This window comes from Phaenicophaeus curvirostris, chromosome Z (assembly GCF_032191515.1).
Source record: "Phaenicophaeus curvirostris isolate KB17595 chromosome Z, BPBGC_Pcur_1.0, whole genome shotgun sequence".
In the NCBI taxonomy this organism is placed as follows: Eukaryota; Metazoa; Chordata; class Aves; order Cuculiformes; family Cuculidae; genus Phaenicophaeus; species Phaenicophaeus curvirostris.
In genome coordinates, this window is record NC_091431.1 from 15567685 (window position 1) to 15595351 (window position 27667).

The window sequence follows — 27667 nt, forward strand, 5'->3', positions numbered from 1 at the left end:
TTTCAGAGAGTCATAAAGGGCAGTGGTAGAAGTGAGAGAAAGTCATGGTTCCAGGCAAGAACAGTGCAATAACTGACAGAATGATAATAAATTCAGTGGGATGTGTCCCTGCCCATGGCAGTTGCCCCCTTCCAACCCAAACCATTCCATGATTAATGAAAGAACTAAACATCAGGGAAAGCCTCTGATGCAAATGCCAGCAGTTGCCCTCCCGACCCCGGACTCTGTGCCCTACCTGCCCGTGTCCCCCCCACACCCATGGGCACAGGAGAGCACTCGCTGTAGGGTGCGGGGAGCATGAGAAGGAGAATGAGATGGAGGCGCATGGGGAGAAGCTCGGGAAATGTGGAAACCAGGCACTGGGGAGGACAGGGGCAAAGGAGGTGGGGGGTGAGGTATGACAACAAAAGCAGGAAAGGGAAGAAGACCTGGGCTGGAGCGGGGGAGGCAAGAGCCAAGGACGGCCGGGGAGGGTGAAGGGGAGGTGGAGTTGGTGGGAGGCAAGAGCCAAAGGGGCCCAGAACGGGGCGTGGGGGGAGTGGAGAAACAGAAAGGGTGCCCAGAAATGGGGGAGGGCAAGGGGAGGGGGCAGAAAGGGGGGAGGGGTGCCAGAAGGGGGGAAGAGGGGGCAGCCGGGGCAGCACCGCTCTCCCTACCCCTCACCGTTGCGGCAGCCCGGTCCGTCTCGGCAGTTACGGTTTAAATATCGCGGCCCGGCCGCCGCTTCCGGTCCTGGCGCCGCCCGGCCAATCCGTGCTCGGGGCTTTTGGCGGAAGTGGCGTCTCGCGCGGAGCATGATGGGAGGGAGGTCGGGGAGGAGTAGGGCGGGGACGCCACCACCCCACTGGATCGGCGGCTCCAAGCCCCATCGAGCCTGGCCTTCAACACCTCCAGGGATGGGGCAGCCACTGCTTCCCTGGGCAACCTGGAAAGGGCCTCCCCACCCTCATCGTTAAGAATTTCTTCCTGACGTCTAATCTAATTCTTCCCCCTTCCAAGTCAAAGCCGTTCCCCTCATACTATCCCTGCACTCCGTGATCAAGAGCCCCTCCCCAGGTTTCCTGGAGCCCCTTTCAATACTGGGGGCTGCTCTAAGGTCTCCCCAGAGCTTTCTCCTCTCCAGGCTGAATAGCCCAAACTCTCTCAGCTTGGCCTCATAGCAGAGGTGTTCCAGCCCTCACATCATCCCCGTGGCCTCCTCTGGCCTCGCTCCAACATTTCCATCTCCTTCTTATGTTGGGGATCCCGGAAGTGGACAAGGGACTCTAGGTGGGGTCTCACCAGATCGGAGCAGAGGGGCAGAGCCACCCCCCTTGCCCTGCTGGTCCCACTGCTCCGGATACAGCCCAGGACACGGTTTCTGGGCTGCAAGCACACATTGTTGGCTGCTGTCAAACTTATCATCCCCCAGCATACCAAGTCATAGAATCATAGAATTACCAGGTTGGAAAAGACCTCTTGGATCATCAAGTCCAACCATTCGTTCTTCTCAGGGCTGCTCCCAATCACGTCATTGTCACAGAAAGTCCATGAAGTTCCATTGCTTGGGTATTTTGGCTGCATGCTGATGCTGAGCTCTGCTGAATCAGGCAGGGCAGAGTTAGGAATGTCCCTGCCCACCTCCTCAATGTCTGCCAGCTCTGCGGCTGCCTGCAGGGACGGACTCTAAGCCCTCCTCCGGCACTCCAGAGGCTGAGCTCTACTTGAGGCACGTTCCATGAGCTTAGAAATCTCCACCTGAACCACACTTATGTTGTCAGTGTGCAGGTGGATGAACAGGGGCATTGGGCTCCTCTGTCCATCCTGCCTCATCTGGTCTTTGTGGGAGCTGACTGCAACCTCCATCACATATGCGTGAGCAGTCACACGTAACTGGACTCCTAGAAGGAAAGAAGGAAGAGAGGAGAACCTCAGTCCTGTGTCCTCCAAGCCCATGGAGAGGACACAAATACTGTGGCTCTCCCTCTGCAGTGAGGGGAACTCCCAGGCCAGTAAGACTGCACAGAGAAGGACACACCACCCCAAGCTGCGCACTTGTCCGTTCCAGGCATGCTAGCCAGGATAAGTGCCAGCAGCAGGGTCTGCTCGGCGTGACTGCAGCCCTCGGCGTGGAGGGGGAGCTGCCCTGTGGGCTGAAGGAGGGGTGTGGAAGGGCAGGGTCATGGGGCACTGGCTCTGCTGGCAACCAGAGCTTGTCAGAGGCCAGGAGAGCTGGAGTTGCTGTGCTGATGCTGGGTTAAAACCTTTGGCTACCCTCTGCGGAGAGGTGGTGGGAACCACATTATGATTGGTGGGAAGCCATGCCATTGTCCCAGATGGCTGAAGCACTGGTTCACCTGAGTGGATTTTCTTAGGCTGAAGAAGAGGAGCTACGCAGAGACCTCATTGCTCTCTACCGTTCACTGAAATGAGATTGGATCAAGGAAGGATCACTTGGTAACAAGTGACAGGAAAAGAAGAAATGGCCTCAAGTTGTGCCAGGAGGGGTTTAGATTGGATATTAGGAAAAATGTCCTCACTGACAGAGTGGCGAAGCCCTGGCAGAGACTGCCCAGGACAGTGGTGGAGTCTCCATCCCTGGAGGGGTTCAAAAAGCATATAGACATGTCACTTGGAGATATGGTTTAGTAGGCAGGGTGGGGTTGGTCTGACAATTGGACTTGATCTTATAGGTCTTTTCCAACCTTAATGATTGTATGAGTCTCCTGCCAGCCCCACAGCAAGGGGGGAACTTGTTACTATTACCTCATCATTGTGTTTATTGGGCCAGAGAGTGCTAGTGCTTTCCTCCTCTACTTGTGGCTTTGGATCCTTACTGGAGGCTGGGCAGGAGGGCAAACACACAGTGAGTAGCAGAAACAATGGAGACCTGGAGACAGCAGGCAAGGATGTCAAGGAGAGCTTGGTGCCTGCCTTTCCGCTCTGCAGGAGCCAGAGACATGCTAGGGTGGCAGTGGGCCCCTTTCCAGGGATAGAGGGGAAACCACCTCTCAAGCTGCAGAAGGACAGGAGAATTTGGCCTGGCCTTCTGCTCAGGAGGAGAAGAGATGCCCAAGGATGTTGCTGTAGACTACTAAAATCTGCTCAGTACAACAGAGAGATAAGATGCTTGCATACAAAGCTCACATACTGTGTGGGAATCTCATGCTTGTTGAAGGACTTGGTTACTGCTTATGTCTAGTTGACCTTGTTGATTTTTACTGCCTCAGACTGTAAGATAATGAGTGCCAGAGGACTGTTTTGGATTAAGTAGGGGAACTGATAACACTTCAAAGAAGATGGAGTGTGGCAGTATGAATCCACGAAGCAAGGACACACGAAGATAAGAACAAGGCAATGAAAAGACTGATTAATAAAGCTTGAACTTCAAGTGCTGGTGGATGAGAAACTCAACATGTGCTGGCAATTTGTGCTTGCATCCCAGAAAGCCAACCATGTCCTGGGCTGCATTCAAAGCAATGGGACGAGCAGGGTGAGGGAGTGGATTCTGCCCCCCTGCTCTGCTCTGGTGAGACCTCACGTGGAGCTCTGTGCCCTGTTCTGCAGTCTTAGGCACAGGAAAGGCATGGAGGTATTGGAGTGAGTCCAGAGGAGGTGAAAGAGGTGATCCGAGGGTGGAAGCACCTTCTGTATGAAAACAGGCTGAGAGAGTTTGGGTTGTTCAGGCTGGAGAAGAGAAGCTTTTGGGAAGACCTTAGAGCAGCTTCCAGTAATGAAAGGGGCTGCATGAAAGCTGGGGAGGGGCTCTTGATTAGGGAGTGCAGGGAGAGGAAAAGCTGCATCCAGCTCTGGAGTCCGCAGCACAGGAAGGATATAGATCTGTTGAAGTGACTCCAGAGGAGGCCACAGAGTTGATCCAAGGGCTGGAGCGCCTCCTGTGCTGAAAAGATTTGGGATTGTTCAGCCTGGAGAAGAGAAGGCTGTGAGGGAGACCTTAGAGACCCTTCCAGTACTGAAAGAGGCTCCAGGAAAGCTGGGGAGGGGCTCTTGATCAGGTATTGCAGGGACAGGGTGAAGGGCAACAGTTTTCAGCTGAAAGAGGGGAGATTAAGATGAGATCTTCGGGAGAAATGTTCTCTGGTGAGTGTGGAGATCCCTGGCCCAGGTGGCTGCCCCATCCCCGGAGGTGTTCAAGGCCAGGTTGGATGGGTTTTTGAACTCCTGATCCAGTGGGCAGTGTCCCTGCCCATGGCAAGGGGTGGAACTGGATGGTCTTTAAGGTCCCTTTCAACTCAAACCATTCTCTGATTCTGTGATTCCATGAACTTTATTAACTATCCTCATTAACATGTAATTCAACAGCAAAACACACTTCCTTGGGAAACGTCTCCCCCCGCCTTGCCTGCTGAGCCTACGAACTGAAATGCTGCCGGAAATTTCCTTTAAATCGCAGTGAAGAAAGAAACCACCAATAAGAACCAGGGGAAGGGGCGATCCTATTGAACATTCCCGTTCGGTCCTCTCGGTCCCCCCTCCTCCTCCCGCTGTCCCCTCCCCTCGTCCCTCCCTCCCCGGTCTGCCTCCTCCCCCCCGGTCCCTCCCTCCCCGGTCCTGCCCTGTTCTGCCTCGGGGTCGATGGGATGCAGCTTTCGCTTTCCCTTTACCAATCCCTTCGTTCCCTCGCTCCTGCGCAGGGCGAGGGCCTCTTGGGGCGGCAGGGGGCCGGGGAAGCAGGATTTCTCGGCTTCTCGTAGTTTCCCAGGCTCCCATGGGATCTCCCAGTCCCCTTGGATCGGTGTTGGCGAAGATGGTTTCTTCCCGTTCCCCTGGATCCAGGATGGTGAAGGGGGAGCTGCTGGAGATACTGGGGCTGCTGGGGGTACTGGGGTTGCTGGAGATGCTGGGGATGCTGGAGGTACTGGGGATGCTGGAGGTACTGGGGATGCTGGAGATGCTGGGGATACTGAGGATGCTGGGGATGCCAAGGATGTTGGGGTTGCTGGGAATGCTGAGCGCATCGAAGGTCCAGGGCAGCAATCAGGACAGCCCACCCTTCCCTTGGGATGCAGTGCGGCTCCCCACAAACATCGTGCCACTCCATTACCACCTCCACATCCATCCCAACCTCACCACTCTGGACTTTGCCGGCACTGCTGCCATCCAGGTGCGGGTCCAGCGGGAGACCAGCGCCATCGTCCTGCACAGCAAGCGCCTGCTCATCACCAGGGCTACAGTTGAGGCTGAACAATCCCACTTGGAGCAAGAGGCACGGGTTCTAGAGCACCAGGAGCGTGAGCAGGTGGCGATCCTTGCTGATGAGACACTACGCGCCGGGCAAGACTACACCGTCACCATCCAGTTCCTTGGGAACCTCTCTAACACTTTCCATGGCTTCTACAAGAGCACCTACAGGACCCAGGAGGGAGAACTAAGGTAATCCTTTCTGACACACCGAAGTCCTTGGTAGTGCCTTTTGTTGTACCTATTGTTATTAGCTTTGTGCAAAGGTAATTGCTAGTTTTGTGATAAGCTATGATGCTTATTTTGAATTAGCGTTTTATTTAACCATGTTCGTGTAGCATAACATCTCAAAGCACAAAATTCACTCTCATCATTTAGCATAGAATCCTAGAATCACAGAATTGTTTGGATTGGAAGAGACCTTCAGCCGGTTCCATACCCTGCCATGGGCAGAGACACCACCTCCCACTGGATCAGCAGTCTCATTGCCCCATCTGTCCTGACCTTGGACACCTCCAGGGATGGGGCAGCCACCACTTCTCTGGGCTACTTGTGCTCAGTAAAGAATTTCATCCTGATATGTCGAACCATACGCTTGCTGACAGTCCCCTGGCCCAATGCTCGGTTCATATTGTTGGCAGTTTCTGTTGCTTTGCATTGCCTTTTGAACTCATACAACAAAACTGCTCAGATCTGCTTTTTATTCCATCTTTTATTTTGACAGTGTTATATAAAAAAGAATAAACTGTGAAAGCAAAGCCATTAGCATGGACCTTAGAGCAGCTTCCAGTACTGAAAGGGGCTCCAGGAGAGCTGGGGAGGGGCTCTTGATCAGGGAGTGCAGGGATAGGATGAGGGGGAACAGTTTTAATCTGAAAGAAGGGAGATTGAGGTGAGATTTTGGGAAGAAATGTTCCTCTGTGAAGCTGGGGAGGCCCTGGCCCAGGTTGCCCAGAGAAGTGATGTCTGCCCCATGCCTGGAGGTGTCCAAGGTCAGCCCCCTTATGCAGTGGGAGGTGTCCCTGCCCATGGCAGGGGGTTGGGACTGGATGAGCTTTGAGATCCCCTCCAACCCAAACCATTCCGTGATTCTATGATTCGTTCCAAAAATTCTGTAATGGAAGCCATAGCCTTGAAGATGATGAGGACCATGAGTACCCTTTAGTGATGGATGACAACCAGCTGAGGACCAGGATTGCAGCAGACCCATACAAAACAACTTGAGAGGTTACAGAAGAGCTCAGTGTTGACCATGCAGCAGTTGTTAAACATTTGCAGCAAACTAGAAAATCAAAGAAGGTCAACAAATGGGGCTGCACAAGCTGAATGAAAATCAAACAAATTATTGTTACGTCTTCTCTGCACTGCCTTTGAACAACAAATCCAATCAATTTCTTGATTGTGCTGGGAGCTGTGTTGGAAAATGGATTTTATAACACAGTCAACAGTGTTCCATGTGGTGGCGGGACCAAAACACTTCCCCACACTGTAGCTGCATCAAAAGAAGGTCATGGTCAATGTTTCATGGTCGGCAAGTGCAATTCTCTACTACAATATCTTGAATTCTGGTGAAACCATCCCAGCAGAGAAGAATTGCCAGGAAACCAACAAAATGCACCTAGAACGGCCATGTTTATGTCCAGTATTGGTCAATCAGAAAGGATCAGTTCTCCCCTGTGACAACACCTGACTGTATGTCTCACGCTTGACTGCAGAGGCTGCACAAACCGTGCTAGGAAACTCCACCTTGCTCCTTCTCTTTCCCACTGATCACTACATTCTCAAGCATCTCAACATCTTCCTGCAAGAGAGGATTTTCCACAATCAAGCAGCAGCTCAAAGTGCCTTTAAAGAATTCATCAGTTCCAGGAGCCCAGAATTCTATCCTGCTGGAGTAAATGGCTTGTTTCTTGCTGGCAAAAATACGTAGGTTATACTGGCTCTTATTTAAAATAATAACTTGTTCTAGGCTGAGATATTCTGCTTTAAACTCAGTGGTTAAAACTAGCAGTTGTTTTTGCACCAGGATAACATTTTCTAAGTGTGGAATTTCTCTGTGCACCGTTTTCAAACCTCGGGGTGAACATGGCACACATGAACATGTGTCATCAAACCCCTTTTTCCTCCCCACTTAGGGTGCTCGCAGCAACACAGTTCGAGCCAACAGCGGCACGGATGGCCTTTCCTTGTTTTGACGAACCAGCATTCAAAGCCAGGTTTTCCATTCGGATTCGGAGGGAACCAAAGCACCTCGCACTGTCCAATATGCCTGTTGTAAGTGGATGATTGTAATGGAGGGCTGATGGTCTTGGAAATGAGAAAGCAAAAAGACCATGGAATACCCAGGCAGTTGCTGGGGATCATAGAATCCTAGAATAGTTTGGGTTGGAAGGGACCTTAAAGATCATCTAGTTCCAACACCCCTGCCATGGGCAGAGACAGGGATGGCAACCTCAGTTCTTTATGAGAGAGTGTGATGCTGTTGCTGGAAGTCTAGACACAAAATAAACAGGAATGAAGGAAATAGTGCAGCTGTGGGGTGCTGCTTCTCAGTAGAGGTGTGGGAATGGTCCCACAACGTAGTCATACCAGAGGGACAATACAAGAAGGACACTGAGGGGCTGGAACGCATCCAGAGAATGGCAACAAAGTTGGTGAAGTGTTTAGAGCACAAAGCTTAAAAGGAGTGGCTGAGGGTGATAGGGCTGTTTAGCCTGGAGAAAAGGCGTCTGAGGGGAGACCTCATCGCTCTCTACACCTGCTTGAAAGGAGGTTGTAGTGATGAGGGTCCTGGTCTCTTCTCCCTAATAGCTAGTGAAGGAACAAGGAGAAATGGCCTCTAGTTGCACCAGGGGAGATTTAGTTTGGACATTATGAGGAATTTGGTTACTGAAAGGGTTCTCAGGCACTGGCAGAGGCTGCCCAGGAGGAAGCTGAGTCCCCATCCCTGGAGAGGTTTAAAAAATCAGTAGACGTCATACTTGGGGCCATGGTCTGATGGTGGACTTAGCAGGGCTGGATCAATGGTTGGACTTGATGATCTTAAGGGCCTTTTCCAACAGAAAGCATTCTGTGATTCTGTGATTCTGTCTTTATTTTACTTACAAAATGCTTCCCATATTAATCTTAGATTTTAAGATTGATGGTGAAATACACATGAATAAATACAAGGTTCATGTATATTAAATTGATTGTCGGATAAGCAGGACCTCTCTGTAAAAAATACACCCTGTTTTTAAATAAAAATCTCCAAGTGAAACTGCTGTGCATGTAACAGCTACAAATACTGTTTGCAATTATAAATATGTATGAATATATATCTAGGGTTAACTACATTTTGTACATGTCATCTTACATCAGATGTAAAAGATTCTTTGCAAATTCTTCTGTATTGTTGGTTGCTGCTTTGCCAGGGTGCTGACACTTCTAAAGGAGGGAACAGCACATACACACACACAAGTATATTTAAAAAATGAAACATTGTGAATGTTGGTATGAAAACATCAGTTCTTTTGTAGAGAACTGGATAAAATGATGAGCAAAGAGTGGGGGCCAGTGTTGCAGTTCAGTGTGGCTGAGCTTGTTCCAGGTTTCAGTTAGGTAGCTAAGGCTCTCTGTGACCAGGAGAGGAAATTGGGTACCTCCAACACGCAACTCGCATTCTTCTAAACAAGAGCTCTGTGGTGTCTGAGTTGCACTTTGGAGAGGTTCATCTTTCTCGTGGGTAAAGACAGCTGCTGTGGTTTATGCAGTTTCTCATCAGCTGAAGGTATACGAACTTAATTCCATCAGAGGAAAACTGAAGGAGTGAGCAGTCTTTTCCTTTTTCTAGCTTTACCAGTGTAGAAGCAAGTAGCACTCACCCATGAATGTGCCCATGTATAGACAAACATATTTTCAGTTTGAATGGGAATGAGATGACTTCTTTCTAGCATACTTTTAAGTGTGGTACCTTCAAACTGTGGAGAAACAGGTGGCCCACCCTCACAAATAGTGTGGTGAATTGTTGTGCTTGTTTTTCAGTTGAAGTCTGTGAATCTAAGTCCCTGGCTCGTTGAGGACCATTTCAACACCACTGTTAAGATGAGTACATACCTCGTTGCCTTCATCGTTTCAGACTTTAAATCCATCAGCAAAACAACCAGTCATGGAGTTAAGGTAACTGACTCATTTTCTATAAGCTATTTTTGTATTTAAGTATGTCCAAAGACAAAATGCTTTCCTTTTCAGTTCAGTCATTGGAGTTATATGTCTCGATGTTTTACAGGAATGAAAGCAGAGAAAGAAAGTGGTTTTGTAATTGTATGATTAGTTTGTGTTCTGAACTTTGTTATTTCAGAAGGTTTTAGTAATGGGCTCTTTATATAATTATATGCATTGGTAGTACAGTTTGTTTTATAGAATTATGGAATGGATTGGGTTTTAAGGGACTTCAAAGCCCATCCAGTTCCACACTCTGCCATGGGCAGGGACACCTCCCACTGGATCAGGGGCTCCAAGACACATCCAACCTGGCCTTGAACACCTCTAGGAATGGGGCAGCCACCACTGCTCTGGGCAATCTGGGCCAGGGCCTTCCCACCCTCACAGGACAACATTTCTTCCTAAGACCTCATCTGAATCTCCCCTCTTCCACCTTAAAACTGTTCCCCCTCGTCCTGTCCCTGCACTCCCTGATTAAGAACCCCTCCCCACCTTTCCTGCACCACCTTTCAGTACTGGAAGCTGCTCTAAGTTTTCCCCGTAGCCTTCTCTTTTCCAGGCTGAATAAACCCAGCTCTCTCAACCTGCCCTCATAACAGAGGTGCTCCAGCCCTTGGATCATCTTTGTGGCCTCCTCTGGAGCCACTCCAACAGATCCATGTCTTTTCTGTGCTGAGGAGCCCAGAACTGGACACAGTTTCATGTAAAATTTTATAAATAAGATGGTTTTAATGGAGAATCAGCACTAAAATCACCCTGTATCAGGAACAACTCTAACATGGCAGGGGTGGTGGCAATAGGAGTCTTTGTGGGGCCATAGAGGTGTAAGTTTTAAAACCTGTATTCCTAATTCTGGTAGTATTTTTCTGCAAATATTTTAATGACTCTTGCATGAGAAGTGTTAGGTGTGTGCTCTGCTGTCCCTCATTATGGTTGTTCAGGTAGCTGTGATGAAGAACAGCATCCATAAGCTGTTGATGCTGTCACTGAAGTGTTTGTCTGCTGCAGATATCTGTGTACACAGTGCCAGACAAGATCAACCAGGCTGATTATGCATTGGATGCGGCAGTGAAACTCCTAGACTTCTATGAGGAGTACTTCAGCATCCCATATCCTTTACCTAAACAAGGCAAGCGTTAAATAATTCTGTATATTTGAGAACATTATTGAGCACAGGGAGTAAAAAAGCACAACATTTGTAATGGAAGTGTTAAAATGGGGCCGAGCTTGGCTTATGGGCTTTTAAGGTGTCTCCTTTATGGAACTGAAGGGTGGATCAAAAAGCCCTGCTGGGAACTGGAGACCCTTGTCTTCTGCTTAGAGCTCTTCTTTAACGTGTGTTTTTGTGGCTTGAGAGAGTGTGTACAATGGGATTGCCTGTGTGGGAGCAGCCGTGTGGGACCAGTGCATAAGCGAGCTCTTTGTTGAGCAAAATTATACTCTTACTATTCTTTTTTCCCCAGATTTGGCAGCTATTCCTGATTTTCAGAGCGGTGCTATGGAGAACTGGGGACTGACCACGTACCGGGAGTCAGCATTGTTGTATGACCCTGAAAAGTCCTCAGCCCCTTCCAAGCTTTGGATTACCAAGACCATAGCCCATGAGCTGGCTCATCAGGTGGGGTTTGGGAAGATTAAGGAGTCTGATGGTTCCTCGGTGGGCAGGAGGATCCTGTAGTGATCAGTTTTGGCATGAAGGTGCTCATCTATGAGCCAGGGCTGTTTCTGGTGAAGGTGTCTCACAGGCTGCGTAGCTATGGGTGCTGTCAATATCAACGTGTTCTGTTTGGAAGCTCCAACACTGTGGAGCTGTTGCCAGTCCTTGAAATGGAGGTTTGGGAAGGTCAACTCTTTCCTGCTTTGCTCTCCTGCCAAACTTGATATCCCTACAAGGTGTCATGGAATGTGAATGGAAGCCAGTGTTGTAGTGCATTACCATTCCAATGGGAAAGCAAGAAACCAAATGGGAAGAGGCCAGAGCAAGTTGTATTTAGAACAACATTTCTTAGGGGACAGTAACATATGCTAAATGCAGTGCTGCTCAGTAGCAGCTTTCATGATAAATTGTGTATTTAATTTCATAATCTCTTTTTTCTTCTTTCCCCAGTGGTTTGGCAACCTTGTTACCATGGAGTGGTGGAATGATCTGTGGTTAAATGAAGGATTTGCAAAGTTTATGGAGTTCGTGTCAGTCAATGCTACCCACCCAGAGCTGACAGTTGTAAGCAGCTGCTATTTTTATTCTACAACTTCTGAATCCACTTAATTAGTAAGGATAACAATCAAGCAGATTTGTGTAGTGAACCACCTTTAAACTGGCCCAGGTTGCCCCATCTCTGGAGGTGTTCAAGGCCAGGTTGGATGGAGCTTTGAGGCCCTGATCCAGTGGGAGGTGTCCCTTCCCATGGCAGGGGCTGGAACTGGATGGGCTTTGAGGTCCCTTCCAACCCAAACCAATCCATGATTAGCTGACGTTCCTTCTGGAGGGTAGGAGTTGTTATTATCTATGTGTAAATATTTTCAGGACCTGATGATAGAAGTTAATGATGGCAGTGAAATCATATTCTCCTTTTTAAAGACATTTAGACAGACAAAAATAGAAAGAAATTATTTTATCATATTAAATCAAATAGAGTCAGACTTGAAAACACTAAAACCCATCTATAAGAAGGGTCAGAAGGAGGATCCAGGGAACTACAGGCCAGTCAGTCTGACCTCAGTGCCAGGGAAAGTCATGGAGCAGGTGATCTCGAGTGCTATCATGAAGCACATGCAAGAGAACCGGGTGATCAGGCCCAGTCAACACAGGTTCACAAAAGGCAGGTCTTGCCAGACTAACCTGATCGCCTTCTATGACAAAGTGACTCAGCTACTGCACGAGGGAAATGCTGTGGATGTGGTCTTCCTGGACTTCAGTAAAGTCTTTGACACAGTTTCTCACAGCATTCAGCTTCGGAAACTGTCAGCCTCTGGTCTGGAGAGACGCACACTCTCCTGGGTGGAAAACTGGTTGGATGGCCGGGCCCAGAGAGTGGTGGGAAATGGTGTTAAATCCAGCTGGAGGCCAGTGACAAGTGGGGTTCCCCAGGGCTCAGTGCTGGGTCCAGCCCTGTTCAATGTCTTTATCAATGACCTGGATGAAGGCACTGACTGCACCCTTAGCAATTTTGCGGACGACACTAAGCTGGGTGGAAGTGTTGATCTGCTGGAGGGTAGGGAGGCTCCAAAGGGATCTGAGTAGGTTGGATCGCTGGGCAGAGTCCAATGGCATGAGGTTTAACAAGGCCAAATGCCAGGTCCTGCACTTGGGGCACAACAACCCTGTGCAGCTACAGACTAGGAGAAGTCTGTCTAGAAAGCTGCCTGGAGGAGAGGGACCTGGGTGTGTTGGTTGACAGCAGCTGAACATGAGCCAGCAGTGTGCCCAGGTGGCCAAGAAGGCCAATGGCATCTTGGCTTGTATCAGAAACGGCGTGACCAGCATGTCCAGGGAGGTTATTTTCCCTCTGTACTTGGCACTGGTGAGACCGCATTTCGAATCCTGTGTTCAGTTCTGGGCCCCTCACCACAAGAAGGATGTTGAGGCTCTGGAACGAGTCCAGAGAAGAGCAACAAAGCTGGTGACGAGGCTGGAGAACAGGCCTTATGAGGAATGACTGAGAGAGCTGGGGTTGTTTAGCCTGGAGAGGAGGAGGCTGAGGGGAGACCTCATTGTTCTTTATAACTACCTGAAAGGAGGTTGTGGAGAGGAGGGTGCTGGCCTCTTCTCCCAAGTGACAGGGGACAGGATGAGAGGAAATGGCCTCCAGCTCCACCAGGGGAGGTTTAGGCTGGACGTTAGGAAAAAATTTTCACAGAAAGGGTCATTGGGCACTGGAACAAGCTGCCCCAGGAGGTGGTTGAGTCACCTTCCCTGGACGTGTTTAAGGCACGGGTGGACAGGGTGATTAGGGGCATGGTTTAGTGTTTGATAGGAATGGTTGGACTCGATGATCCGGTGGGTCTCTTCCAACCTGCTTATGATTCTATGATTCTATGATTCTATGAAAACCCTCCCACTAGCTTTATCAGAGGACCCGTATATGAAATTTGGGACCGAAGTTAGATAATAATACTTCTGAGTTGAATTTTGCTGTGGCATGATAATAGGAAAATTCACCATATTCTATTTTTAATTTGTTTTGTGATTGCTGACCAATCTGTCATCAAACTGTTGGAATGTGCAGGTGTCTTTGGAGTTGATTTTGAGTCCTGCTACCTCGACTGTCTAAGTTTAGAACACTAGGACTCATTTGTCTGTCTGTATTGTTTGTGTGTGGGTTTTTTATGCTCTGGAATAAAAAGGAAGATATATTTTGCTTTCTTTGTATGATTTGAAGATCACATGGGATGGACTAAAAAGTGAATGAGCAGGGATCCAGCAGTCACTGAGCAAAATTTAGTGTTAATGCTTATTTTTGCCCCCTTTTAGGAAGACTCTTTTTTAAAGAGATGTTTCAGTGTCATGGAAGTGGATGCATTAAATTCATCGCATCCAGTATCGACTCCTGTGGAAGATCCAGCCCAGATTTTGGAAATGTTTGATGAAGTTTCCTACAATAAGGTAAAAAACACAACTGCTATTGATCTTGGTTGCTCTGCTTGTTTTGTACAACTGCGTTTCACTGATTTCACCCCTACATATAAGATGTCTGCAGTGCATGCCTTTGTGACTGAAGTGGTTCCTTGTCCAGAATACCTGGGTGAATTCAAATGGTGGCTGGCTTTTCCCTTTCTAAAGCAAGGAAGCCTTTACTTTTTCTGTCTATTCTGTATCAATTTAGCCTTAAACTGTTCTTTTAGGTTCTTAAACCAAGAAGCATTCCTCACTGGAACATTTCACAGTGCTGGCTTGTGTAGTAATTAAAAATATATTAACATAACTCACTCAGTCAGTGATGTTTGTAAAAGTAATGATTATAAATAAATGAAGTACTGTTTTAATGTATATTAAACCTGACTATCTTTTAATCAGAGAGACTCAAAAAGCAAACTGTTGCATAGGTGAGTGGCATGCTGAAGTTTTCCTGGAGCAAGCATCTTGTCACTCTTTTTTCCAGGGTTCCTGTATCTTAAATATGCTGAGGGATTATCTGACTGCTGATGTGTTCAAAGCTGGGCTTGTGCAGTACCTGCAGAAATACAGCTACCAGAATACAAAAAATGAAGATTTGTGGAACAGCATGACGAATGCAAGTACTCCATGTTCTCTGATTTTTTCCTGATTTTCTAACTTCTAAGGAATAATTTCTCTAACATATTACTGAAAACTGTGCCCAATACTTATGATCACAACATCAAAGGGTGATGACCAAAACTTCTTTGTTTTCAGATTTGCCCTACAATGGGAATTGACAAAAATGAACCACAAAGTGGTGGTTTTTGTAGGAGAAACCAAGTGTTGTCTTCAAATGCGGTAAGCATCAGGTGTTTTATTGTTGACATTAGGAGTCTGACATCTGTCTGGGTCCTCTCATGTTACTCCTTCAGGCTGTGGTGCTGGTTCATTCACTTTCCAAAAGCTTTCTTTGGCACTTGAGGGCAGTTCTAAGGAGAGTGCAAGATTCTTACTTCTACTGGCAATCTGTTTTTTTTCTGAGACTGGGCAGAAATCCTCCTCCTGTGCCCAGGGCTGAGGGGAAAGCAGCAGTGCTTAAAGAGGAGTCTTTAACTATCACAGAATCACAGAATGGTTTGAGTTGGAAAGGACCTCAAACCCATCCAGCTCCACCCCCTGCCATGGGCAGGGACACCTCCCACTGGACCAGGGGCTCAAAGCCCCATCCAGCCTGGCCCTTGAACACCTCCAGGGATGGGGCAGCCGCAGCCTCCGTGGGCAACCTGGGCCAGGACCTCACTACCCTAACAGGAAAGTTTTAATCTTGAGATCTCATCTCAGTCTCCTGTCTTTCAGCTGCAAACCATTCCCCCTTGTCCCATTCTTGCACTCCCTGGTCAAGAGGCCCTCGCCAGCTTTCTTGTAGGCTCATTATATGAAGTTCTAGACAAGAAAACCAGCTGGAGATATGATATCCGATCTAGACAGACCTATGTTGAACCTGCAAATACCCAGCAGCTTTTAGAGCTCTTGCTCATTGTCAGTGTGTTACCATCTTCCTCCTCTTCTTACCTGTCTTCTTCCCTCACCAACAACCAGCACTGGACTAAAGGACAGACTCTGGATGTGAAGGCGATGATGGACACCTGGATACTGCAGAAAGGTTTTCCTTTGGTGACTGTCACGGTGAGGGGAAAGAAAGTCCACCTGCTGCAGGAGCGCTATGTGGTGGGAGTGGATTCTTCTTTATCCACAGGGTAAGGGAAACGGGGAAGGAGCAGCTGGCAAACTGGGATGCGCTGCTGTGGCAAACAGTGGTCTATGGCAGAGATGTTCCCAGTGGTCTGTGAGGGATGCTGCCTGAGATGTTTTGTCATGAGCCTTTCCCTGTGGAGCTCAGGATCAGTTGTATTCATGGGTATTGTTGGAACCTGTGTGCCTATCCGAGGTGCCAGTTACTGTCATGGAAGTCTAGAGAGCTGGGGTTGCTGGAATTGCTGGGAGAGCTGGGGTTGCTAGGAGAGCTGGGATTACTGGGATTACTGGGAGAACTGGGGGAGCTAGGAGAGCCTGTGCTGGGGCTGTGCTATGGGAGTTGGGTTGGAAAAGTTGTAGAGCTAGCTTGGTGTGCCTGGCTCTGCTCTGGAGTTGGAGACGTGAGCGGGGCTGCTGCTGTGGCTGTGCAGGGAAAAGGTGGTGGTCAGATGGGGACAAATCCCTTCGTCCACTAAATAAAGCCTTTCTGTTTAATAATAGGTACTTGTGGCACATTCCGCTAACCTATATCACCAGTAAATCGGGCACTGTGCAGAGATTCCTGATGACAGCTAAAGCAGGTAATTTCTTCAATTACTTAAGGAATTAGTTTATTCCAAGTTTGTTTGCAAGCCTTTTAGTTTTGCAGGGTTTTCTTTAGAATGGGGAACTGGAACTATGAGTGCCAGAGAAGCAGGTTTTCTTCAGCTCAATGATATCACTATAACAATCTCAAAATATTCAAAAATCATGTTACTGTGTTCTTTAAATGACTGCAGTGAGGGCAGCTGTATTATTGGTTGTGGTACCAGGACGTGATTGGATCAGTAAGGAAATCAGTAACCACAGCCTGGGGTGAGGACGAGAGCAGCCCTGCAGAAAGGGATCTGGGGCTCTGGCCGAGGGCGAGGTGACCATGAGCCAGTAGTGCCCTGGCGGCCAAGAGGGCAACTGTGTCGTGGGTGCATTCAGCACAGCATTGCCAGCTGGGTGAGGGAGGGGATTGTCCCGCTCTGCTCCACACTGAGGTGGCCCCACCTCGAGTACTGGGGCACTGCTGGGGCCACAGGGTAAAAAGGATCCAAAGCTGCTGGAGAGCATCCAGAGGAGGGCACAGAGCTGGGGAAGGGTTTAGAGGGGAAGTGTGTGAGGGGTGGCTGAAGTCCCTGGGTCTGTTCAGCCTGGAGAAGAGGAGGCTGAAGGGAGACCTCATTACATTCTGCAGCTTCCTCACATGGGGAGGAGCAGGTGCTGAGCTCTTCTGTCTGACCCAAGGGAACGGCAGCAAGAGGCCAGGGGAGGTTTAGGTTGGACATTAGGAGCAGGTTCTTCTCCCAAAGGGTGGTGAAGCAATGAAACAGCTCCCAGGGAAGCTAGGACCAAGCCTGACTATTTCAGCAGCGTTTGGCCAACACCCTCAGCCCTGCAGTGTGGATGTATCCTGTGCAGGGACAGGAGTTGGACTCAATGATCCCTGTGTGTCCCTTCCAACTCAGAACATTCTATGATTCCATGATTCTATGAAAAAACGAGTTATGTTTTTGTTTCTAGATGTCATTATCCTACCGGAAGAGGTGGAGTGGGTGAAATTCAATGTTGACATGAATGGGTATTACATTGTGCACTATGAAGATGATGGATGGGATCGTCTGATTAATCTTTTGAAGAAGAACCACACTGCGATTAGCAGCAGTGACAGAGCAAGTCTTGTTAACAACATATTCCAGCTCGTCAGGTAAGGCTGCCTCCCCCAGGTCTGGAAAAATGCAAACTGTGTTTGCGAGGAGATGCCAGTGAGGAAGGGAGTGTTGATAATGCACGAGGTCTGACACAAAAACCTGATTGTTTTTGTAACTCTTTTTGTTTTATAAATTAAGAAAATCAACCACTATCACCTTCAAAATATGTCCTTTCTGAGCTGACCCACAGCTGCACACAGTGCTGCCAATGTTCAAAGCAATTCTGCATTTCATTTTCTGAAAAGCTGTTGGGGATCTCCATAGGTTTTGTCTTTTACATCTTCTACTAACAAAACATGGGTTCGTTTGAGTACCAATTTGATATTTGGGAAGAGGGAGCAAGCTCTGGTGCACAGGGTGGGTGCTCAGGCACAGGGATGTTGTTATGAACTAAAATCGGCTTCACAGACAGCACTGAGGGCTGGTGCAGTGTCTGGGTGTGAACTTGCTGTTCATTCCTGCACCCTGACATTTTCCATCTGAGGGTAAGGAAACGCCTCTGTTTGAACTCGCATCCACTCACACTGAATGCAGTGATCAGGCTGAGCCTTGTCCCACTGTGGCAGCTCGGGACATGATTTATGATATCTCCTTGTCTCTCCCTTCCCTTTCTTGGCTCCCCAGCTATGGGGTCAGTCTCGGTTTCGTGTTGGACCTTCCTTCAACCCATTAAACAGACTGAGAGCACATTCTCTTCTAGCTTACAGCAGTGTAAGCCTGGGATTTCTCTTGGTTGCTGTGCATTTATCTGAGCCTTTTTAGTGAACTGTGTTGTGTCTGATAAAGAGATGCTAATGGAAGGATGCCAGTGTGAAGTGATGGCCTGGCATAATGTTTTGCACCTGGAAAGACCCTGGTGCCCTTCCTCAGTTAGCAGTGAGGCTGTTACTGTCACAAAGCTGTAAGGTGATGATGACTGTGACGAGTCTTGGAACTATAATGAGCCTGTGATGAGCCTTAGAACAGGCTGTGTCTTTGTCATGCTTTGCAAATGGTTGTGCACAGAGAGCTAGAGAGCTCATGGCAGTAAATCCTGGTTTGAGTGTTCGGTGTTCAGGAATAGGGAAGTGGGGATCTGGAAGCAAGTTACGATTGATGAATTTTAGGCAGCAGCTTATGAGGTGATGTCTGGGGCTGGCCAAGGTTTTACTTTGGGTAGCAGCAGAAAGGTCTGCCTGAACTGAAGGAAAAAGAGGAGACTGGTCAGCCTGTTCAGGGGGCTTGGAGAGGGAAAGAAGGGTCAATTAGAGGTGCAAGTTGGGTTAAGCAGGATTTGGTTTATGATGGGTGACTAGGACATTCCAGTGTCACGAGACAGAAGAGGAAGTTGAATAAGGACAAAATCACAGAATCATAGAAACAGAATCACAGAATCACAGAATCACAGAATCATAGAATGGTTTGATTTGGAAAGGACCTAAAAGCCCATCCAGTTCCACCTCCCTGTCACGGGCAGGGATACCTTGCACTGGATCAGGGGGCTCCAAACCCCATCCAACCTGGCCTTGAGAACCTCCAAGGATGGGGCAGCCACCACTTCTGAGGGCAACCTAGGCCTGGGCCTCACCACCCTCATCAGGAAGAATTTCTTCTTAAGGTCCAATCTAAATCTTCCCCGTTCCAATTTAAAGCCATTGGCCACTGTCCTGTCATTCCAGGCCCTTGGAAAAATCTCCTCCCCAGCTTTCCTGGAGCCTCTTTCAGTACTGGAAGCTGCTCTAAGGTTTGACTGCAGCCTTCTCTTCTCCAGACTGAACAACCCAAACTCTCTCAGCCTGGCCTCATAGCAGAGGTTTTCCAGTCCTCAGATCATCTCCAGAGCCTCCTCTAGACCCATTCCAACAGTTCCATCTCCTTCTTACACTGGGGATTCCAGAACTGGACACAGGGCTCCAGGAGAGGTCTCACCAGAGCAGACCAGAGGGGCAGAATCCTCTCCCTTGCCCTGCTGGCTGCACTGCTTTGGATGCAGCCCAGGACACAGTTGGTTTCTGAGCTGCAAACTCACATTGTGGCTCACATTTTGCTTCTCATCCCCCAGTATCCCAAGCCCTTCTCCTCAGGGAAAGCAACTGACCTGTAAAGGAAGCAGGAAAAAAAAATTGCAGAAGGGTGAAAAGCTGAGCAGAGGGGTGAGGAAAGACCTCTGGCTTTTTTTCTTTTGGATCTTGGAAGAAAACATAGAGCTGTATCCTGGCAGAAGTAGGAGGCAGTTTGTGGAGTCAGGAAAAGATAATGGAGAATTGTAGCTTTGGGGTTCACTGCAAGCTAAATATCCACAGGTCAAGCCAGAAAGGTTCTGTGGAGGAAATGAGCTCAGTCCATGGCTTTCTTTTGTATGCTTGTGGTTTGTAAAGCCAGAGCCATGGTGGGGAGAAAGCAAGAGAGGGAGGCTGAACTGGGATAGCCCTAGCCTCCGAGGGATGTGGGAAAAGGTTGACACTGCAAATCATTCTCCTCCAATACATTTCTTAGTTCAAATAGTAAGTATTAGGTTTCATAGCTTATGTAGCTGCTCAGCCATGTTTTTCTTGAAAAAGAGAATTTTAGGGAGGCTTGGAAATACTTTTAAGGCTCTCCTGTTTGTATGGTTTCATGAAAAACAATGCTTGGATTTTGCTGTTAAATTTGCCTTTTAAGTTTAATTATAACTCGGTTTATCCCCTCTCTTTTACTTCCTTAGAATAAAAAAGCTGTCAATTTCCAAGGCGTTGGATTTAACTTTGTATCTGAAACAGGAGAGACATGTCATGCCAGTACTGCAGAGTCTGAATGAGCTGATTCCTATTTACCGGCTCATGGAGAAGAGGGATGTGGATGGTACAGAAAAGCAGTTGCAGGTGATATTTTAACTGTCTAAAACTCTCCAGCTCTACCCGTACCCTGCAAAGCACTCTTTAAAATGTGTATGTCTTGTTGCCTTGTTTTAGGAGTACATAGTCAGCCTGTTTAAAGGCCTGATCGATGAGCAGGTGTGGAGTGATGAAGGCTCAGTGTCTGAGAGGCTGCTCAGGCACATGCTCCTGTTGTTCTCATGCCTGCACAGGTACCAGCCATGCGTGGACAAGGCCAGGGGATATTTTATGCAATGGCAGAAATCCAACAGAACCTTGAGGTCAGTTCTGTAACTATTCCTGGTTTTCTGATACTGTTTAATTACACTAGAGTTCATTTATGAAAAGAGCTAAACTTCGCATCCTTTCTTCACTCTGAAACTATACCTTCCTGGTTTGGCTTCCCTGTGCCTGCACAGTTGTATGTATGATGTACGCCTGGACTAGCACATAGAGCATGTGATACTCCACAACTTGGGGTGTAAAAGATGTCCTGGAAAGTGAAAATAACTCATATTCCTCATTTATATATCTGAAGATTGGCCTGTACCTGCTGTGGAAATAAGTGACTTGACAAACTTCACAAACCTCACGTGGTTTCTGTGGTGGTGTAAGAAGGCCCTAAAACACTTCCGGGATATTTCTGAGATTGTTCTGTGCAAGCCAAAGATGCCACATTGTTATCTGACTGAGCATCATCATGAAAGGAGTGTAAATAAACAAAGAAGAAAATAAAGAATGATGAGCTCAGAACATCTCCAAGGCTGGAACAGAGCTGAGATAACAGCCTGAGATACACTGAACTTCTCCCAGCCACAGGGATCACTTCCCAATAAATCACCTGCCATGCCTGTTGATGTGTGGTGGTGACACAGTTGTGTTTCTGTGTGTATTCCTAAATTCAATGTGGAGAGTAACATGATATCCCACCTGGTGTAGGTTGCCAGCAGATGTGAGGACTGCAGTGTATGCTGTGGGAGCGCAAACGTCTGATGGCTGGGATTTCCTCCTCCGTGCATACAGTCTGCACGCATTCAGCTTTGACAGGGAGGACATCAAGTTAGCCCTCAGCCTTGGCAGGAGTGAGGACAAACTCTGGTGGTGAGTGGTTACACCGTACAGACACATGTGAGGGGAAGGTTTATGAACACTGAAATAGGAATAGAATTATTTAGAGAGCCATTCCATAGCTTTGGCATTCCATGACACGTGGAACGCTTCTCATGACTTCACAGAATCAGGGAACGGTTTTGGTTGGAAAAGACCTTTAAGATCATTTAGTCCAACCATTGATCCAGCCCTGCTAAGTCTGCTACCAGACCATGGCCACAGTTGCAACATCTACTCATCTTTTAAAATCCTCCAGGGAAGGGGGCTCTACCACCTCTCTAGGCAGCCCCTGCCAGTGCCTGAGAACCCTTGCAGTAAAGAAATTCCTCCCAATGTCCAGCCTAAACCTCTCCTGGAGCATCTTGAGGCCATTTCCCCTTGTCCTGTCACTGGCTACCTGGGAGAAGAGACCAGCACCCTCCTCACCACAACCTCCTTTCAGGCAGTTGTAGACAGTGATGAGATCTCCCCTCAGCCTCCTCTTCTCCAGACTAAACAGCCCTAGGTCCCTTAGCCACCTTTCATAACCCTTGTTCTCCAGACCCTTCCCAGCTCCATTCCCTTCTCTGGATGTGATCCAGCCCCTCAGTGTCCTTCTTAGACTGAGAGGCCCAAAACTGACCCCAGAATTTGAGGTGCAGCCTCACCAGCGCTGGGTCCAGGGGGTCGATCCCATCTCTGCTCCTGCTGGCCACCCCATGGGTGATCCAAACCCGGATGCTGTTGGCTTTCTTGGCCACCTGGGCCACTGCTGGTTCATGTTCAGCTGCTGTTGACCAACACCCCCAGGTCCTTCTCCTCCAGGCAGCTTTCCAGCTGCACTTTCCCAGTCTGGAGCTGCACAGGGTTGTTGTGGCCTGAATGCAGGACCCAGCACTTGGCCTTGTTGAACCTCATCCTAATGCTCTCAGTCCATGGATCCAGGCTGTCCAGGTCCCTCTGCAGAGCTTCTTTGACCTCAAGCAGATCCACGCTCTCGCCCAGCTCAGTGTCATGTGTGCTCAACATGGTGCGAAGAAGTGGCTGCACCTTTTCCTTTTTGTGTGTTGGTGTTAGGAGTCACTGTGGTCAGAATCTGCAGTAGCAAATTGGGACAAAATACAACAAAACAGGCACTCAGACAACTCACCTTTGCTTTGCAGACACTTCTTCATTTACCTTTGTGTTTGCTGTGATCATAGGCACCCATGCTGTGCATTTCTTATCCAAATGCCAGATTTCCTGCTTTTAAGAGTGTTCAGCATCACTGAAGTTGTCAGGTGTTGGCTTCAAGCCGTGAAGCCCATCCCTGCCATCGGGTGGGGGTGGCAGCTTGAGGCACTGATCTAGCTGTGCTCAGATACTGCAGCAGACACACTTCAGTGGTGTTGTGATGCTGCTATTTATCCCTTGCGTTGCGGTGCTGTTCAAACACCACAGTCACGAGCAGCACTTGCAGCCTGGATGCTTCACTGACCCTCAGTGTAGGCACTGACAAACGCCTTTCTCACTGGAGCAGGAGTAAGGTCTGTATTAACTTGGAGATTTTGAGTTAGGAGCAAAATGCAGCCTCGTTTTTATCCTCAGCATTCAGAACACAGGCCCTCTAAGTAATTGTGAAAATAGCATAAGTGGGACGGAAGGATGTGGTGAGGAGTACATTGAGAAAAGTTGGGGGTAAGCCAGCAGGAATGATGTGTCAGGGTGTGTAGAAATGTGAACTCAACCTTAGTACTGAGAGAACAGTGATTTGTCAGTTTTATCCACTGGTCTAACCAGCTTCCATTTCTGTTCTTAATTCTTAGGTTAATGGATCAAACTCTGCATGGTGACACCATAAAAACCCAAGATCTTCCACTTATTATTTTATCTGTTGCCAAAACCCCACATGGCCATCGTTTAGCTTGGATGTTTTTAAAAGAAAACTGGGAAAAACTTGTGGAAAAGTAAGGAACAGAAGCAGTTTTGCTGCTCCCTCTCCCCAGTTGTGTTTTAAAACTCTACTTTGTACAAAACCAGACATTTTCTGAGCATAGGTGGTTCTTTTTTTGCCAGATTTGAACTTGGATCAAATGCCTTAGCAAGCATTGTCACTGGAGTGACAAGTCAGTACTCGACGAGGTCACAGCTTGCACAGGTAAGCCACTCAGATTCTGGTTTAAAAAACAGTTGCAGTAAAATTTAAATGAAAATGTGGAAGAAATCTTAACATGATAAAGCGTGGCTGGTTATGGAGCGTCGGTGTAAGATCCTGCCTTTTCCTGGAAAAAGAAGACAGCAGTGATGAGTTACATAAGTTCTTAAGGGAGAGCATCAGGTCAGCAGTGAGAAGATTATTCTTGGTTTGAGCATCAGGCATTGGTGCAGAGTGTGTGTTTTTGTCTGCCAAAGCACTCATGGCTGACTCGCCTCTGTTCATATCTTCTTCCTGCTCTGGAAAGGAGTGGGAAAACAAGGAAAGTAGGTCTTTTTTACTGAGAGGATGGAATAAAAATGCTGAAGGACAGTGAGAAATGCATTGCTTTTCTGTTCTGGGGAGAATTGCCCATGCTCCTGGATGTTGTGTGTGGTACATTCTGTGTGCTCATTCCACGCTCTCTGTCAATGGTAAAACCCTAGACTGGTCCATATACAGAGTTAATGGCATCCCTGACTGTGTCTTTGCAGAAGCTTCTACTTCTGTTGCGAGTTTAAAATTTGCAGTTTTAGGGCAAAACACAGCCATAAGCAATGCACCTGAATTAGATATAAAATGAAAGAATGTAGACTGGAGTTCTCAATCTCCACTGTAAATCTGAGTGGATGCTCACCAGCAGCAGTGTCTTGGCCAGTGGCAGGGGCTGCAGGGACATTTCTCCATCCTGCCCAGAAATGTGGTAGCATCTCGGTTGACAATCTGCAGGGCTTAGGAACGAGGCTCTGAGCACAAACCCAGTGTAAGGCTGATAGAGAGAATCCAGCAGCTCCCTTCCGTGTAGCCTCTTTGTAGCTGTTTTGTGCTTTATACAAGTATTTCCATTGTGTGGCACTCTCATCCAGGTAAATTCTCATAAAATGATGTATTTAATTTACACAATATGTACTGTCACTGCATCTTTTGAGAGTCTCTGTCTACCCTAACTCAGGGTTGAGGTTCTGTGAAGTTTCCATATGAACCTTTTGATCAGGAGCATCTCCTTTAAGATAAAACAGAAAAAAAACCAGTGAAGAAGGAGCTGCTTGCACTTCCAGCAGCCACAGGGAATGCAGTAAATTCAAGGAGTAGAAGCAGTTTCCAGGTTCCCAGTGGCAACATTCCCAAGTGATTCAAGGATGAGACTTGTGGCTTCCCAAGCACTGGGGAAGCTGGAGGAGCGTTCTCAGGAAGCTAAAAGGAGGCACAGACTTCCCCGTGTAGGGAAAGAAATGTTTTACCATCAGGGCATAGGCAGCTGCTGCTCCTCCAGGTGGATCACAGGCAAACAGCTGGCTCTGAGCCACCCAGACAACTGGCAGGGTCTGCCTTCTCTCCCACCGTGTTGCCTGGATCAGCCGGCAGCCCAGGACATTGGCTGGACACCCGGCGTCACTGCATCACGAAGTCAGTGGGTTCTGGAGTTTGTTGCATGAGCAGGAACTGGGTGGATCCCCTACACAACTCGACAGCTCTTTATCTGCATTTTTATAATCTCATTTGAAGGGTCATCTTCCTCAGATTGTGATGACCTTATCACTGTCTACAGCTCCCTGAAAGGAGGTTGTGTTGGTCTCTTCTCCCAAGTGACAGGAGATGGGATGAGAGGGAGTGGCTTCAAGTTATGCCTGTTCAGACTGGACATCAGGAAGAACGCCTTCACAGAAGGGGTTCTCGGGCACTGGCAGAGGCTGCCCAGGGAGGTGGTGGAGTCCTCATCCCTCGAGGGTTTAAAAAGACAAGTAGATGAGTTGCTCAGGGATATGATTTAGTGGTGGACAGGTACAGTTGGACATGATGGTCTCAAAGGTCTTTCCTAACCTAGGGATTTTATGAATTCTATGAAATTTAGACTAGACATAAGGAGGAATTTCTTCACCGTGAAAGGGGTGAAGCACTGACACAGGTTGCCCAGGGAAGCTATGGCTGCCCCATCCCTAGAAGTGTTCAAGGCCAGGTTGGATGGGGCTTTTAGCAGCCTGCTCTGGTGGGACGTGTCCCTACCCGTGGCAGAGCATGTAACTGCATGATCTTTAAGGTCCCTTCCATCTCAAACCATTCTATGATTCTATGAAACCTCACTAAAAAACGTGTTATTGGGTGAGGATCGGGGGAAGACCCAGGGCCGGATTCAGGGATCACAGGTTTCTTACTGGGCTTCCCGCGCACCTAAAAGACATCACTCCTTCCTCATGTTCTTTATCTTTTTGCCAACAGGTGAAAGAATTCTTCAGTTCTCTGGAGGAGAAGAGCACGCAGCTGCGTTGTGTCCACCAAGCCATCGAAACAATCAAAGACAACATAGAATGGATGGATGGGAACTTCGAGAAAATCAAAACATGGCTGCAAAACAACCACCAGTAGACTAGGGCACCCGGCCTCTGTTTGTGGAATAGAAATACACTGAAAAGCTGTGAAGGTTCAGGGCTGGAGGGACAACTTGTTTGTGTAAATCCATGTTTTTCTTCATCTGACGACATTGCTTGCCTTTTTTCTCTCTTATGGCTGTGGTTTGCTGGGCACAGAATCAGACACCTCATTGCTCTCTTTTGCCAGGTAACACTACCAAAAGCAAAGGAATGTACAGGGAAATAAGGCTTGGAGGAGGCTGGCTGCTATTACAGAAACCTGAAATTGCTTCTGGAAAAGCAAGATGTGCTGGGCGACAAAGCACCAGAAGAAACTTCCCACCTGGCAGACAGCACCAGCATCTCCTTACAAAAGCTCATCCAGCAGCTCCATTTAACACCAGAGTGTACTGAAACTCTGGAGCAAAGCCATCCTTGCACATGTCTTTATACTCATGGTTTGTGTTTCCTGGAGAGCAGTTTCTATCAATGTACTTAAGGTCAACCATCACAAAATTCACAAGCCCCCTAGTGTCTCCTGGAGTTCCACTTGGCCGGCTCCTGTGGCTGCTGGTGTAAATGCTTTGCCACCCTGGAAATATTCTGACTTTCAGGTAGCGTTCAGGAAACGAGTGTGATCACTTTGTGTGCAGAACCAAAAACCTGGTGAATTTCACTTTAGATGACTGCAACTGGATGATCTTTGTGATCACTTGCAACTCAAACCATTCTATGATTAACCATTACTTCATTTTTGCAGGCTTTTTTTCTTTTAATTATCCCTTCTCTGCTTAATTGCGGTGCATCTTTTGTCCCATGGGCTCACTGACATTAGAGGGGCAGGACAGTCTCTCGCAGTGGTCCTTACGCCCCATGTGTGTAATGATGAACTGGCACCAATTTGCCCCAAGGAGAGAAATTATCGGTACTGTGCTTGGAAGGGACAGTCGGGTAAGAGAGTGAGGTTGAAGTCTTGGAGATAAATTGGTTTTTTTCACTATTCAGTTGTGAATGACCTCTGTTTATGTGCAGAAAACTTATTTCCCTACTTATTCGTGGTGTGAACATTGCAGTTGTCCTGTGCAGGGACAGGAACTGGGCTCAATGATCCCTGTGGGTCTCTTCCCACTCAGGATATCTCCTCCCTGGTTCTGCCTTCTCTCTTTAGCCTAGAGGAGTCTGAGGGGGAGCCCTAGTCACTGACTACAGCTCCTGGAAAGGAGGTTGTGGTGAGGTGGGTGCTGGTGACTTCTCCCAGGTAACAGGCGATAGCATAAGAGGGAGTGGCCTCAAGTTGCACCAGAGCACGTTCAGATTGGACATTAGGAAAAATGTCCACCAGAAGAGTTCTCAGGCCCTGGCAGAGGCTGCCCAGGGAGGTAGTGGAGTTTAAAAGATGGGCAGATGAGGTGCTCAGGGATATTGTTTAGTGGTGGACAGGTACGGTTGGGCTTGAAGATCTCAAAGGCCTTTTCCAACCTAATGATTCTTTGACTCTGATAACAGTTTCCTCACTGAAACCCTGAAACAGCCCGGAGCTTTAGCAAAGATGCAACTTAAGGGGAAAATGCATCACATGGAACTCATCACAAGCTTCTGACTGTGTCTTACTTCATGTCCTCACAACTGGTGAAAGGAAATGGCCTCAAGTTGTGCTGAGGGAGCTTTAGATGGGATATTGGGATAAACGTCCTCACTGATAGAGTGACAAAGCCCTGGCAGGGGCTGCCCAGGGCAGCGGTGGAGTC

At 48.1% G+C, this 27667-nt stretch overlaps 1 protein-coding gene across 1 annotated transcript; it reads left to right on the plus strand.

Moving 5' to 3' along the window:
* The first annotated feature begins 4820 nt into the window (after positions 1-4820).
* ERAP1 (endoplasmic reticulum aminopeptidase 1) lies at positions 4821-27050 on the plus strand. The gene is made up of 18 exons (XM_069881059.1): positions 4821-5373; positions 7317-7455; positions 9205-9339; positions 10393-10513; positions 10848-11002; positions 11492-11605; positions 13856-13987; positions 14484-14615; positions 14756-14839; positions 15581-15738; positions 16238-16317; positions 17288-17471; positions 20159-20315; positions 20406-20590; positions 21249-21410; positions 23204-23344; positions 23454-23535; positions 25789-27050. The coding sequence occupies exons 1-18, from the start codon at positions 4838-4840 to the stop codon at positions 25933-25935; spliced, it is 2844 nt and encodes a 947-aa protein (XP_069737160.1). The 5' UTR covers positions 4821-4837; the 3' UTR covers positions 25936-27050.
* Positions 27051-27667: the final 617 nt, after the last annotated feature.

Coding starts and splice junctions, on each gene's coding strand:
- ERAP1 (XM_069881059.1), top strand. CDS start 4,838: ATGCTGGGGATGCTGGAGGTACTGGGGATGCTGGAGGTACTGGGGATG. Junction 10,514..10,847: donor ATATCCTTTACCTAAACAAG/GCAAGCGTTAAA, acceptor TTTTTTCCCCAG/ATTTGGCAGCTATTCCTGAT. Junction 23,536..25,788: donor CGAGGTCACAGCTTGCACAG/GTAAGCCACTCA, acceptor TTTTGCCAACAG/GTGAAAGAATTCTTCAGTTC.